We start from the raw sequence: 11,032 nt of genomic DNA on the forward strand, positions 1-11,032 counted from the left end.
TAACAGATATGGAATCATGTAACCAAAAAAAAGGGTTAAACAAATCAAAATATATCTTATATTTGAGATTCTTCAAAGTAGTCACGCTTTGCCTTGACAGCTTTGCACACTCTTGGCATTCGCTCAACCAGCTTTGAGGTAGTTACCTGGAATGCATTTCAATTAACAGGTGTGCCATTTTTGGAATTTCTTTCCTTCTTAATGTGTTTGTGCCAATCAGTTGTGTTGTGACAAGGTAGGGGGATATACAGAAGATAGCCCTTTTTGGTAAAAGACCAAGTCCATATTATGGCAAGAACAGCTCAAATAAGCAATGAGAAACGACAGTCCATCATTACTGTTGGAAAAGCATTCCAGGTAAAGCTGGTTGAGAGAATGCCAATAGTGTGCAAAGCTGTCATCAAGGCAAAGGGTGGCACCTTTGAAGAATCTAAAATGTATTTTGATTTTGTTTAACACTTTTTTGGTTACTACATAATTTCATGTGTTATTTCATAGTTTTAATGTCTTCACTATTGTTCTACAATGAAGAAATAGTACAAATAAAGAAAAACCCATAAAAGTTTGACTGGTACTGTAAATATATTTAAAAACAAATGCTTTTAGACTTTTACTCAAGTAGTATTTTACCAGGTGACTTCCACTTTTACTTGAGTCATTTTCTGTTTGGGTGTTTTTACTTTTACTCAAGTATGACAACTGGGTACTTCTTCCACCACTGTGTAATGGGCAAACTATTCCTTGAGTGGGTATATATTTATAGACGACTTCGTGAAACAAATGTTGCCAGGTGATAAAGTGATCAGTGGAACCAAGCTCTTCCTAGAAATTGAACTGCGAAAGAAAATGACATTCAACCTCTCAATGATGGATGGTGAGACAAGCTTAAATGTTAAGTCCCCTATTTAGGGGTCTATGAGCAGTTCTTGGACCGGTTCCGACTGACATTTGTGTGTACGAGCGCTCTGTGAACCACGCAACATGTACAGGCAGAATTTACGCGTTCATGTAAGCCAATGATGAGATCATAGAGATCCTATTAAATTCAAATTCTATGGCTGAGATGCAGTAGGTGTAATCTGACACCTCATTTGCATAGAGAGCAACACGTCACATTTTCTGGCCTATCCAGACAAGGGATCGATTTCCTCTGGCTGTGAACCTCAACAGCTCAGCTTACAATATGTCATATGAAACGGGAAAGCAACTGCAGCAAAAGCAGTGTCATCTTGCTGTGATGTTCTTAGATGGATTTAGAGATCAACATGAAAAAAAAACAATAATTTCGTAGAATTCAAACAAGAGCACTTTTTCTTGGTCCCAGGGGGACTAAATCACTTTGTGCTTAAAGCTGAAGTTGTAACGAGTTAGCAGGCATTTGAATGGCGTCTCTGGGCAGAAATGGTACCAATTTTGTACTGCAACTAAGTACAGTTGAAGTCGGAAATTTACATACACTTCGGTTGGAGTCATTAAAACTAGTTTTTTAACTCCTCCACAAATTTCTTGTTAAGAAACTATAGTTTTGGCAAGTCGATTAGGACATCTACTTTGTGCATGACACAAGTAATTTTTCCAAAAATTGTTTAAAGACAGATTATTTCACTTATAATTCACTGTAACACAATTCCAGTGGGTCAGAAGTTTACATACACTAAGTTGCCTATGCCTTTAAACAGCTTGGAAAATTCCAGAAAATTATGTCATGGCTTTAGAGGCTTCTGATAGGCTAATTGACATTTGAAACAATTGGAAGTGTACCTGTGGATGTATTTTAAGGCCTACCTTCAAACTCAGTGCCTATTTGCTTGACATCATGGGAAAATCAAAAGAAATCAGCCAAGACCTCAGAAAAACAATTGTAGACCTCCACAAGTCTGGTTCAATTTCCAAACGCCTGAAGGCACCACGTTCATCTGTACAAACAATAGTACGCAAGTATAAACACCATGGGATCACGCAGCTGTCATACCGCTCAGGAAGGATATGCGTTCTGTCTCCTAGAGATGAACGTACTTTGGTGCGAAAAGTGCAAATCAATCCCAGAACAATAACAAAGGACCCTGTGAAGATCCTGGAGGAAACAGGTACAAAAGTATCTATATCCACAGTAAAAAGAGTCCTATATAGACATAACCTGAAAGGCCGCTCAACAAAGAAGCCACTGCTCCTAAACCGCCATAAAAAAGCCAGACTACAGTTTGCAACTGCACATGGGGACAAATATCGTACTTTTTGGAGAAATATCCTCTGGGCTGATGAAACAAAAATAAAACTGTTTGGCCATAATGACCATAGTTATGTTTGGAGGAAAATGGGGGATGCTTGCAAGCCGAAGAACACCATCCCAACCGTGACGCACGGGGGTGCTTTGCTGCAGGAGGGACTGGTGCACTTCACAAAATAGATGACATCATGAGGGAGGAAAATTTTGTGGATATATTGAAGCAACATCTCAGGACATCAGTCAGGAAGTTAAAGCTTGGTCGCAAATGGGTATCCAAATGGACAATGACCCCAAGCATACTTACAAAGTTGTGGCAAAATGGCTTAAGGACAACAAAGTCAAGGTATTGGAGTGGCCATCACAAAGCCCTGACCTCAATCCTATAGAACATTTGTGGGCAGAACTGAAAACGCGTGTGCGAGCAAGGAGGCCTACAAACCTGACTCAGTTACACCAGCTCTGTCAGGAGGAATAGGCCAACATTCACCCAACTTATTGTGGGAAGCTTGTGGAAGGCTGGAAACGTTTGACCCAAGTTAAACAATTTAAAGGCAATGCTACCAAATACTAATTGAGTGTATGTAAACTTCTGACCCACTGGGAATTTGATGAAAGAAATAAAAGCTGAAATAAATCATTCTCTCAACAATTATTCTGACATTTCACATTCTTAAAATAAAGTGGTGATCCTAACTGAGCTAAGACAGGGACTTTTTACTAGGATTAAATGTCAGGAATTGTGAAAAACTGAGTTTAAATGTATTTGGCTGAGGTGTATGTAAACTTCTGACTTCAACTGTATGATCATATTTATTTTCTATTTAGAAGGTGAAACAAGTCATAATTTGATTGTTATTATATTTAGAAAGCATTTCAAACATTTCCAGCCCTATTCACCCACTTTTGTTGAATAGGTGAAAAATCATAAATGATTTGTCATATTTGTACTGTGTACATGAGCTTGTGTCCTCAAAAGTGATTACAACTCAGCAATTTCTAACTATTTTTACTGGAAAGGTGAGATTTTAATCTTTCTGGCAGTATAAGCATTACTTAGTATTGTTTATGGCCCTCTCATGATAAATAATTACTTTTGGTATGTCTATTTACGCAGAAATCTACATTTTGATATTACATTTAACTGGTTAAAAATAAACTAATAAATCACAGAAGACCAGCAATGGGTACAACAAATGATTTATAAAAGTAAAAATAGCAATTCAGTAACTGATAAAAAGGATATTTGACAAAATTCTATGATACACAATCTCGATCTACTTCTATCATATTCCCACTTATACTTTGGCCTAACGTGGAGACAAAACCACTCTGGAATCCCAGGATAGACCTTGCACCCACAGAACTATCAGGATTGCCATCTTGACCCTAGCAGACATTAGTTCAGTGTTGAATATTATTGTCCAGATCCCAAGGGCATGAGTTGGCTGGGGATGGTGTCTCCAGACAGGCTCTTGATGAAATTGAATTAGGATGACCCAGGATGTGGCAAGCAGTTGTTTATAATAGACAAGCAGCATATGGTGTAGATTTGACATGTAAGAGCAGTGGACCGGGTGTCCTGTTGTGTCAATTGACTTCAAGCCTCTGTCCTTTCACTAAGAGGTCACAGGACGACACAATGCCTCTTCCTCGTACGGTGTTTTGCTCTGCGGCTGGATGCCAGGGCTTTTTTAGTGGCCTCTCTGAAAATGTCCTCCACGTTTTCACGATATTTGGCTGAACACTCCAGATAAAGCTCAGCACTCATGTGCCGCCTGGTCTCCTCACCCTGTGGAACCAAACAAAGAGTATTCATTGGAAGACAGGGGAGCACTGGATCAGAATTGGAGACTGACACACAGGGCAAATCAGGTGGACTAGGATCAAACATTTGAGAAGCAATTGAAGGCCATCATCCATAATTCAAATGAAATGATTCAAGTCAAAGCTGCACACCGTAAGTTATGTGGATAAACCTGTCATCAGGAGGACAGGTTGATCCTCACCTGTGTGTAAGTAATGGGAGCCTGGTCCATGGCTTTGAGCCTCCTGGTACGTTCCTTATCCTTTCTCAGGTCAGTCTTACAGCCAATCAGAATGACAGGAACATCGCGACAGAAGTGGTTCACTTCCGGGTACCACTGTGTGAGTCAGCAGATCACAAAAGTGAATGTAGGGGTCAGAGGTCAAGGAGGAAGGAAGGTGGTCAAAATATCACATTGGGATTGCAAAAAACACTCCATAGACAGGTTGTTTGGTTTGGCTCTACGTCCATTGCATCACACACCCAGGTATCGGTTCTACAAATAGGTGTGTTTTCTTTTGTGTTTACCACCCCCCTCCCTTGCTGTAGTGGTTTATGCTTACAATGTCTCACTCTGACTGCATTCCACATGTCTTTATCACACTGTTTGCATTCATGGCTCTGTATTGACATTTCCCTGCTCATTAAGGGAGGCTTCCAGCACAGTCCCAATTTGTGCTGTGGTTGATTCACATGTAGCGAGGGGAGTCAAAAGAAAGTACACCACTATATCAAAGTCAATCATTTACAATCATTCATCAAACTAAATTCCTACCTAGACATGACGTCTAACCACTGATAAGAGGTGAACTCGCACAATCCTTTTCCACCTCTCTGTAGTGACTAATGTTGGGTTTGTTGTACAAACCACACTCAGTTAATGTTAGGTTCATTATGCACTGTACTGGGATCCTAGCAAAACACACCGGCCTGTCCAATTCAATCTGTAGTCAGCTGCTTTAGCGTTGGATATTGTTGGGCAGAATATGAATGTCATTGGCTGGCACTGCATAATGTAATATCGTTGATGAATCATGGTCAGTGAGCTTACTTTGATTAAGACATTTTCAAAACTGGTGGGGTTGGTTACGTCATAACAGACTAACACCAGGTTGGCATTCTGATAGGAGAGTGGCCTCAAACGATCGTAGTCATCTTGGCCTGAAGAAGGTACACAGAAATACACAATGTTAAGTGTTAGATTTTTTTTTTTAAAGAAAATAGAGACAATGGTAAACAAGGATCTGATCTATTGGGCTTATCCTAGCAGTCCAAGAATGAAAAAAATGGCACATTCATAAAATAACAATGTTAAAAGTATGTGAAATTAAAATGTTCCACTTTTATCTAAAAAAACAACAACTCTAGTATGGAACAAGTTGATACAGAACCATGCTGGGGGTGAGTTATAAAACCACATCCTGGCTTCAACTTCCATTTCCTGTAAAATAAAGTGGCTGGTGCAGCAGTTAGGGTAAGCTGATGACTCATGTGAACACTGTGCTGGGAGGTGATACTATGTTCCAGGAACAACCTAAGTAGATCATTCTGCCACTTAATAGTCAATACGTGTCATGTAAATATCTAGAGGGGAGTGGAATATCCAGTATTGATAGAGAGCAAGTATAAAGTAATTTCTGAAACTCATTTCTCAGGAAGCCAAGTATCCTACGAGTCTGGATAAAACACCAAAATCCATAACAAGGATTAGAAATCAAGTTTGACATGATCCTAATCAAATAAAAACTTTTCAACAGAGTAAAGCATTATTTTGAAGCAACTTGCAAGTAAATAACAATAAAACAAAGATGTTCAATTCAATCTAGCCATTTCAGCTGATAATCTGAGGTTTCATTGACAATGTCTAGTTAAAAGTTTCAAAGACCAGTCAGATGACAAACACAGATAGAAACAGCATTTCTGTCTATAGATGAGCCTAGGCCACATCCTGTCACAATAGCTTTCTACAAAACTGCTGCTTATCAGTCCTGCAGGAGGGCAAGGTGTAATGCTCAGTGAGATATCATGTCATACTCATAGTTTACTCATAGTTTTATTAACTACAAAATCCGACAGTTCTACAATAATCCACTATGACATTACAACACCTTGTTCAGGAAAAAGGAGCCAGTCAGAGAAAGTCATAAGACATGTTCAGTGCTCATCCTAGTCCAATGTTAGTTTTTACTGCTTATTCTCCAGAAAACAAGAGTATCTTTTTAAAACAGATGGCTATATTAGTTTCTAATTGAAACCCTTTCAGGATCTCTGTTTTGAAACCATTGTTTTGAATGCATTGACGTCTGACACAATTCTATCCTTCTTTAGCTTTATGTTCCACCTAGCTGATCAAAGATCTGCTATCAGAATACCTCTGCTCAAACATGACAGGCAAGGTGACTCCACATTCACACCCTGCATATCTGCCCACGTGCAGAAACGTACACTCTGTTAGATATATAGATACTTAATAATACTTACCAGCTGTGTCATAGAGGTTGAGTCGAATCTCTTTCCCTCCATACTTGACTGTGGTGACATATTTCTCAAACACAGACGGAGCATACTTCTGTTAAACAGAAATGACAAAGGGAGAAAGAAATTCCGTATTTCAATCATTTTGCATTTCCTCCATGGGATAATATTAAAGCACAAAATTGAGACATAATAGAACCAAAACTGGATACAGTGCCATAGAACACTACATGTATTCAAAATCTGTCTAGGACAATACCCTAATTATGTAACAACGATATCTTTGGAGATGGAAGCCTATATTTAGAATAGTGTTATTTCTCTGTTCTCAAATACCATGATTTTGTTTGGGAGTGTTAATGCAGTGTAAAAGGAATATATTTGCCTTAATTAATTATTCAAAAGGTTCATGTTTATGCTGGAACTTTGGCATTACACGCATTTCAGTCTGAACTTGTATAATGAACTAAACATACATCTGCTGACCAAAATTAAATAATGGAGATGTCAATAGAATAATTGTTTTATTTGTATTAAGACATTTTAGTAAGATGAAATATATAAACAATATACTTTTATATTAATTTCATGATAGAGAAGTGGAGATAATCATTAGGCTACTCATAACATTTTAGTTTCACATCCAGCCTCTGAGTATGGCTTGGTGATGACACCCTCAACAGGGCACAAATGAATCATGACTACATAATTCAATATATTTTTTAAAGGGTGATTATCTTAATCTAAACAATAAAATTCAAACACATTTACCTTCTTATACTCTTATATTTAAAGAGATGCCATGCTGTCCTTACCTCTGGAAAGTCTCCTTTGGCATAGACCATTAGAAGGGATGTTTTCCCACAACCCCCATCACCCACAATAACAATTTTGAGTTCTTCTCCCTTCTTAGCGGTGCCATTGCTTGTCATAGTACCGTTCTCAGTCATATCTCTTCCGTACGGTCCAACAGGTCGCCGTCAGACAGAAGTCAGGGTAACGTCAGTTCCTCCAAACTGAGTCTAAACACATGTCATTGTTGCACGATAAGTTAATTTAAAGAAACTGAGCTTGACTAAGTAAGAAGAATAAGTGAGTAAAAAAGGGAAAGGAAGAAACAAAGTTCAGGCTCATCTTAACCAGGTCTTTCCCTCTGCTCACCACTTCTTGTTCCTGTCCAAACACTTCTCACCCACATCATTTTGTTCACCGGAAGAGTCTCTGTGGTAAGACCTGTCATGCAATAGTCAACAGCAGTGCTCTCTCACCTTCTCGCTCTGTAGCCATCTGGCCTGTCCCATAACATCACTAGGTGGGGCTGAGGCTCACACAGAGGCATTGTCTCTATTTAAAAAGGTGTATTGAGTCTGCTTCAGCAAAGTTCTGAGTAGTTCACTCTCCTCTGTGCCCTCCTCCTCCCTCTCAGAGAAGAAATCAATAATGATAAGTGGTATCTGAGAAGTATTGGTGCTCTGTGATATAGAGGGCTATTATTGTAAGGACTCTGATGAAGAGTGGGGTTAGATGGGGTCAGGGATCACACAGGCCTAGTAACCTTTGGCTTGATGGATCTGTGCCACCTTGAATTCTAGAGATCTCTTATTTTACTTAGAGTTAGGGACATAACCACTATGGATGAAAAGGCTATTCTATGTCACCCTGTGTGCCTTCACTGGGCCTCCAATTATACTGAAAATGTGACCACTAAACCACAATAAATGTAAGTTGGCAGTTTAGTACTAAAGATACTTTTTTCTTAGCGTAAGATGCAATTCTCTTTTAGAAATCATAATCTCTGAGATGTCTTCTTCATTTTGACAGTTGTCAGTATTTTAAACCACCAACCATTTCAAAAGAGCAAAGACAACACAAGAGAGACATCTTATTGATTTATATTTATTTGCAATTCAAAATTATATTTTGATGAACATTTCAAAAGTAAGAGCAAGCATGAAAGACCATTAGGCAAGCAAATATATTTTTTAACAATTTCTTACAAAAGTAACATTATATTTTGATTAACATTTTATAAGAGAAAGTACATTTGAAAGACCATTTGGTAAACTGTTAAACATTTTTTTATGTTTAAATGCATACTTTTATGTAACTCTTTTCAACCTAGTGCTTCATTGCCACCTACAGGAATGCCACCAAAAGGGATATTTCATTTTGGCTTCTGACAGGCAGTATGCGTATGAAAAACAACAAGGAGAGAAAAACTATATTAGACATCTATTTGGTTTAGATAGCATACAGTTTGTGGCAAAATAAATAGACCCAAAGAAAAATAAAGGCAATTTCAATATACACACAATATCTACATTTGTATCAGTGGATTTTGTCATGTTTTTCTCATCTAAATTATGGGACTTATGTGAAGTGATATGTTATATGAATAATAACGTTGGCTATATTCTGTTATTATTGCACCAATAACAGTTAATCAATTTCTCTTATATTTATTCAGCCCTTTGGAGAAGACAGGCAGCTGCCCTTTTGAAGGACAAGGCCTATAACACTCATATGCTCTCAAGCGGTTATGGAACAGGGAAAAGACTATTCAGAAAAGGGAGTGAACGCATATGAATAATGTAGGGCCTATGTTTAAACACATGCATAAACATTCAATATTCGCATTAAATTTGAGTAAAATTAGGTTTTGACTAGCGGTACTAAAATGGCCGCTCTCTCTCTTCTGTCCATTTCGTACTGTGCGCAAATGGTGACGCTGGAGTCGAGGCAAAACTCGAGGAAATCTTGACAGTCTCCACATAATGTATTCGCCTCCAACACTATCCAAATCAAAATTATCCATGGGATTCATTTTGATTTGGATAGTGTTGTAGGCGAATAAATTTTTTAAGCAACATTTTTGTTTAAATCTTACAATTGTATCTTTATTTTCCTGTGGCATAGGCCTACTGAATTAACACAATTTATGAGCTAAAATGCCATTGTGCACGCAACAGAAATCAACGGGAGTAGCCCAATTTGATCATTGTAAAGCCCTCCCTATAATCGGTTATATTTCTGTGGGACTGCAATCCAGATTAGAATGGTCAAAATGTGATTCGAGAAATAGACGTGTTGAATGTATAGTCTATGTTAAACGTTTATAACGGTAAATATACATTTTGTAACTTTTAACAGTGTTTAGTCATTTGGCAAATTATCTAAATTACCCTGGGTCTATTTATTTTGAAGTCAATTTTATTTTGTCTATAGGCTCCAGGCGATGAATGCTGGTTGAATACGTTTAAATGTATTATTCTAAATGAAATGCAAAAAAATGGTGCAGTAACCATGGTGCAGTAACCTGTGTCCAGCTCTCCAAATACATTCCAAAACATTTTATACAACTATCGAAAGCAGCATTATCCCCAAAAGATATAAACAATGATTGAGTTATGCTATCATTTTAACTATTAACAGATTGACATAAAGGCCTAAATAGATACCCATCTTGCCTGCATAGAACAGCTTGACGTGCAACGGTCCGAGTATTAGGCTCTGTATTTACGAATGTGCAAAGAGAAATTGTGTAGCCTACTGTACTGCGAGCAGTCGTTGATCTTCTGCACAAGAGGCCCATTCCCTTTTCCCCCTGGGTGTGCGTTTGTGTTCCTTTTATGCTTGCGTAATGCTAACATTGCACAAAAACAGCTGGCCGGCTTTGCCATACAAAAAAAACTTTACTATGATTCAGTCGGATTTTTAATAGAGGTCTACCGGTCATAGAAAGACATTTGTGTAACACTTTCTTTTTTTTTTTTTTACATTTTACCTTCCACTCTAGTTGCTTCTATAATAGTAAAAACACGTCCAGCAATAATTTGAGCACTGAGGAACGAATGGAATGGTCTGCATGGTTATATTCTATATGTCATATTCTCTACAAGAAAGGCCCATCAATTGCTGGTATCTGGTATGCCCAACGCATCAATTTTGTTTTCAGAGGGTGTAAACAACGTCGTTGGATGGCTGGTTTAGACTAGTTTATCCTTGTGACCTTATGGTTCGACGATCCTTTTACCCTTGGCCAATTACGCAACAATTGTGCAATGGGTATTGAACCCTTCCTGGAAAACCCAGCTCCTCAACAGTTGACTCTAAAACAGTTCCGACATGTAGACTATGTTCTCTGTTTTTGACAGTGAGGTTATTCAACCGCCGTGTTGATCAAGAGACTAAGATTGATCAGCATGATGTATGGCATAGACTACTGTACGCATAGCAACTGTAGCCAGACGAGCACACCTGGAGACCCTTACTCAGGAAAACAACCTCACCACACACACACACAGCTTTGTTCCTATTGTTCTGCTTTACCTATAGGATGGATTACATCTTGCTTGTCTGACATGTAACATCTTCTGAGTAGCTGATCAACACCTCGAAATACAACATCGAACCATTATCTTGAAGGGGAAATAGAGAGCACGAAGAAGTCTGAAATCCCCTTTGAGTATCCTGAACGAAATACAGCACTATGTTCGAAATCGTTTCTTCTGACCTTATATGGCTGT

At 38.3% G+C, this 11,032-nt stretch overlaps 1 protein-coding gene across 3 annotated transcripts; it reads right to left on the reverse strand.

Moving 5' to 3' along the window:
• Positions 1-3,406: 3,406 nt before the first annotated feature.
• LOC129818603 (rho-related GTP-binding protein RhoF-like) lies at positions 3,407-10,918 on the reverse strand. 3 transcript variants are annotated; one of them, XM_055874671.1, is made up of 6 exons: positions 10,836-10,918; positions 7,322-7,528; positions 6,513-6,600; positions 5,083-5,192; positions 4,234-4,368; positions 3,407-4,016 (listed from the first exon to the last, which is right to left on the reverse strand). In XM_055874671.1, the coding sequence occupies exons 2-6, from the start codon at positions 7,454-7,456 to the stop codon at positions 3,852-3,854; spliced, it is 633 nt and encodes a 210-aa protein (XP_055730646.1). In that variant the 5' UTR covers positions 7,457-7,528; positions 10,836-10,918; the 3' UTR covers positions 3,407-3,851. The 3 variants fall into 3 exon arrangements, with proteins under 3 accessions (XP_055730646.1, XP_055730645.1, XP_055730644.1); XM_055874670.1 differs by lacking the exon at positions 10,836-10,918 and adding an exon at positions 7,775-10,467; XM_055874669.1 differs by lacking the exon at positions 10,836-10,918 and adding an exon at positions 7,668-10,467.
• Positions 10,919-11,032: the final 114 nt, after the last annotated feature.

Source organism: Salvelinus fontinalis, chromosome 21, assembly GCF_029448725.1.
Source record: "Salvelinus fontinalis isolate EN_2023a chromosome 21, ASM2944872v1, whole genome shotgun sequence".
Lineage (NCBI taxonomy): Eukaryota > Metazoa > Chordata > Actinopteri > Salmoniformes > Salmonidae > Salvelinus > Salvelinus fontinalis.

Excerpts from the sequence above, each read along its gene's own strand:
- LOC129818603 (XM_055874671.1), bottom strand. The coding sequence starts at position 7,456 with ATGACTGAGAACGGTACTATGACAAGCAATGGCACCGCTAAGAAGGGA. Across the intron at positions 4,369-5,082 it reads TTGAAAATGTCTTAATCAAA|TGGTACCCGGAAGTGAACCA; the intron begins GTAAGCTCACTG and ends TGACTCACACAG. Across the intron at positions 4,017-4,233 it reads CTCCCATTACTTACACACAG|GGTGAGGAGACCAGGCGGCA; the intron begins GTGAGGATCAAC and ends TTGGTTCCACAG.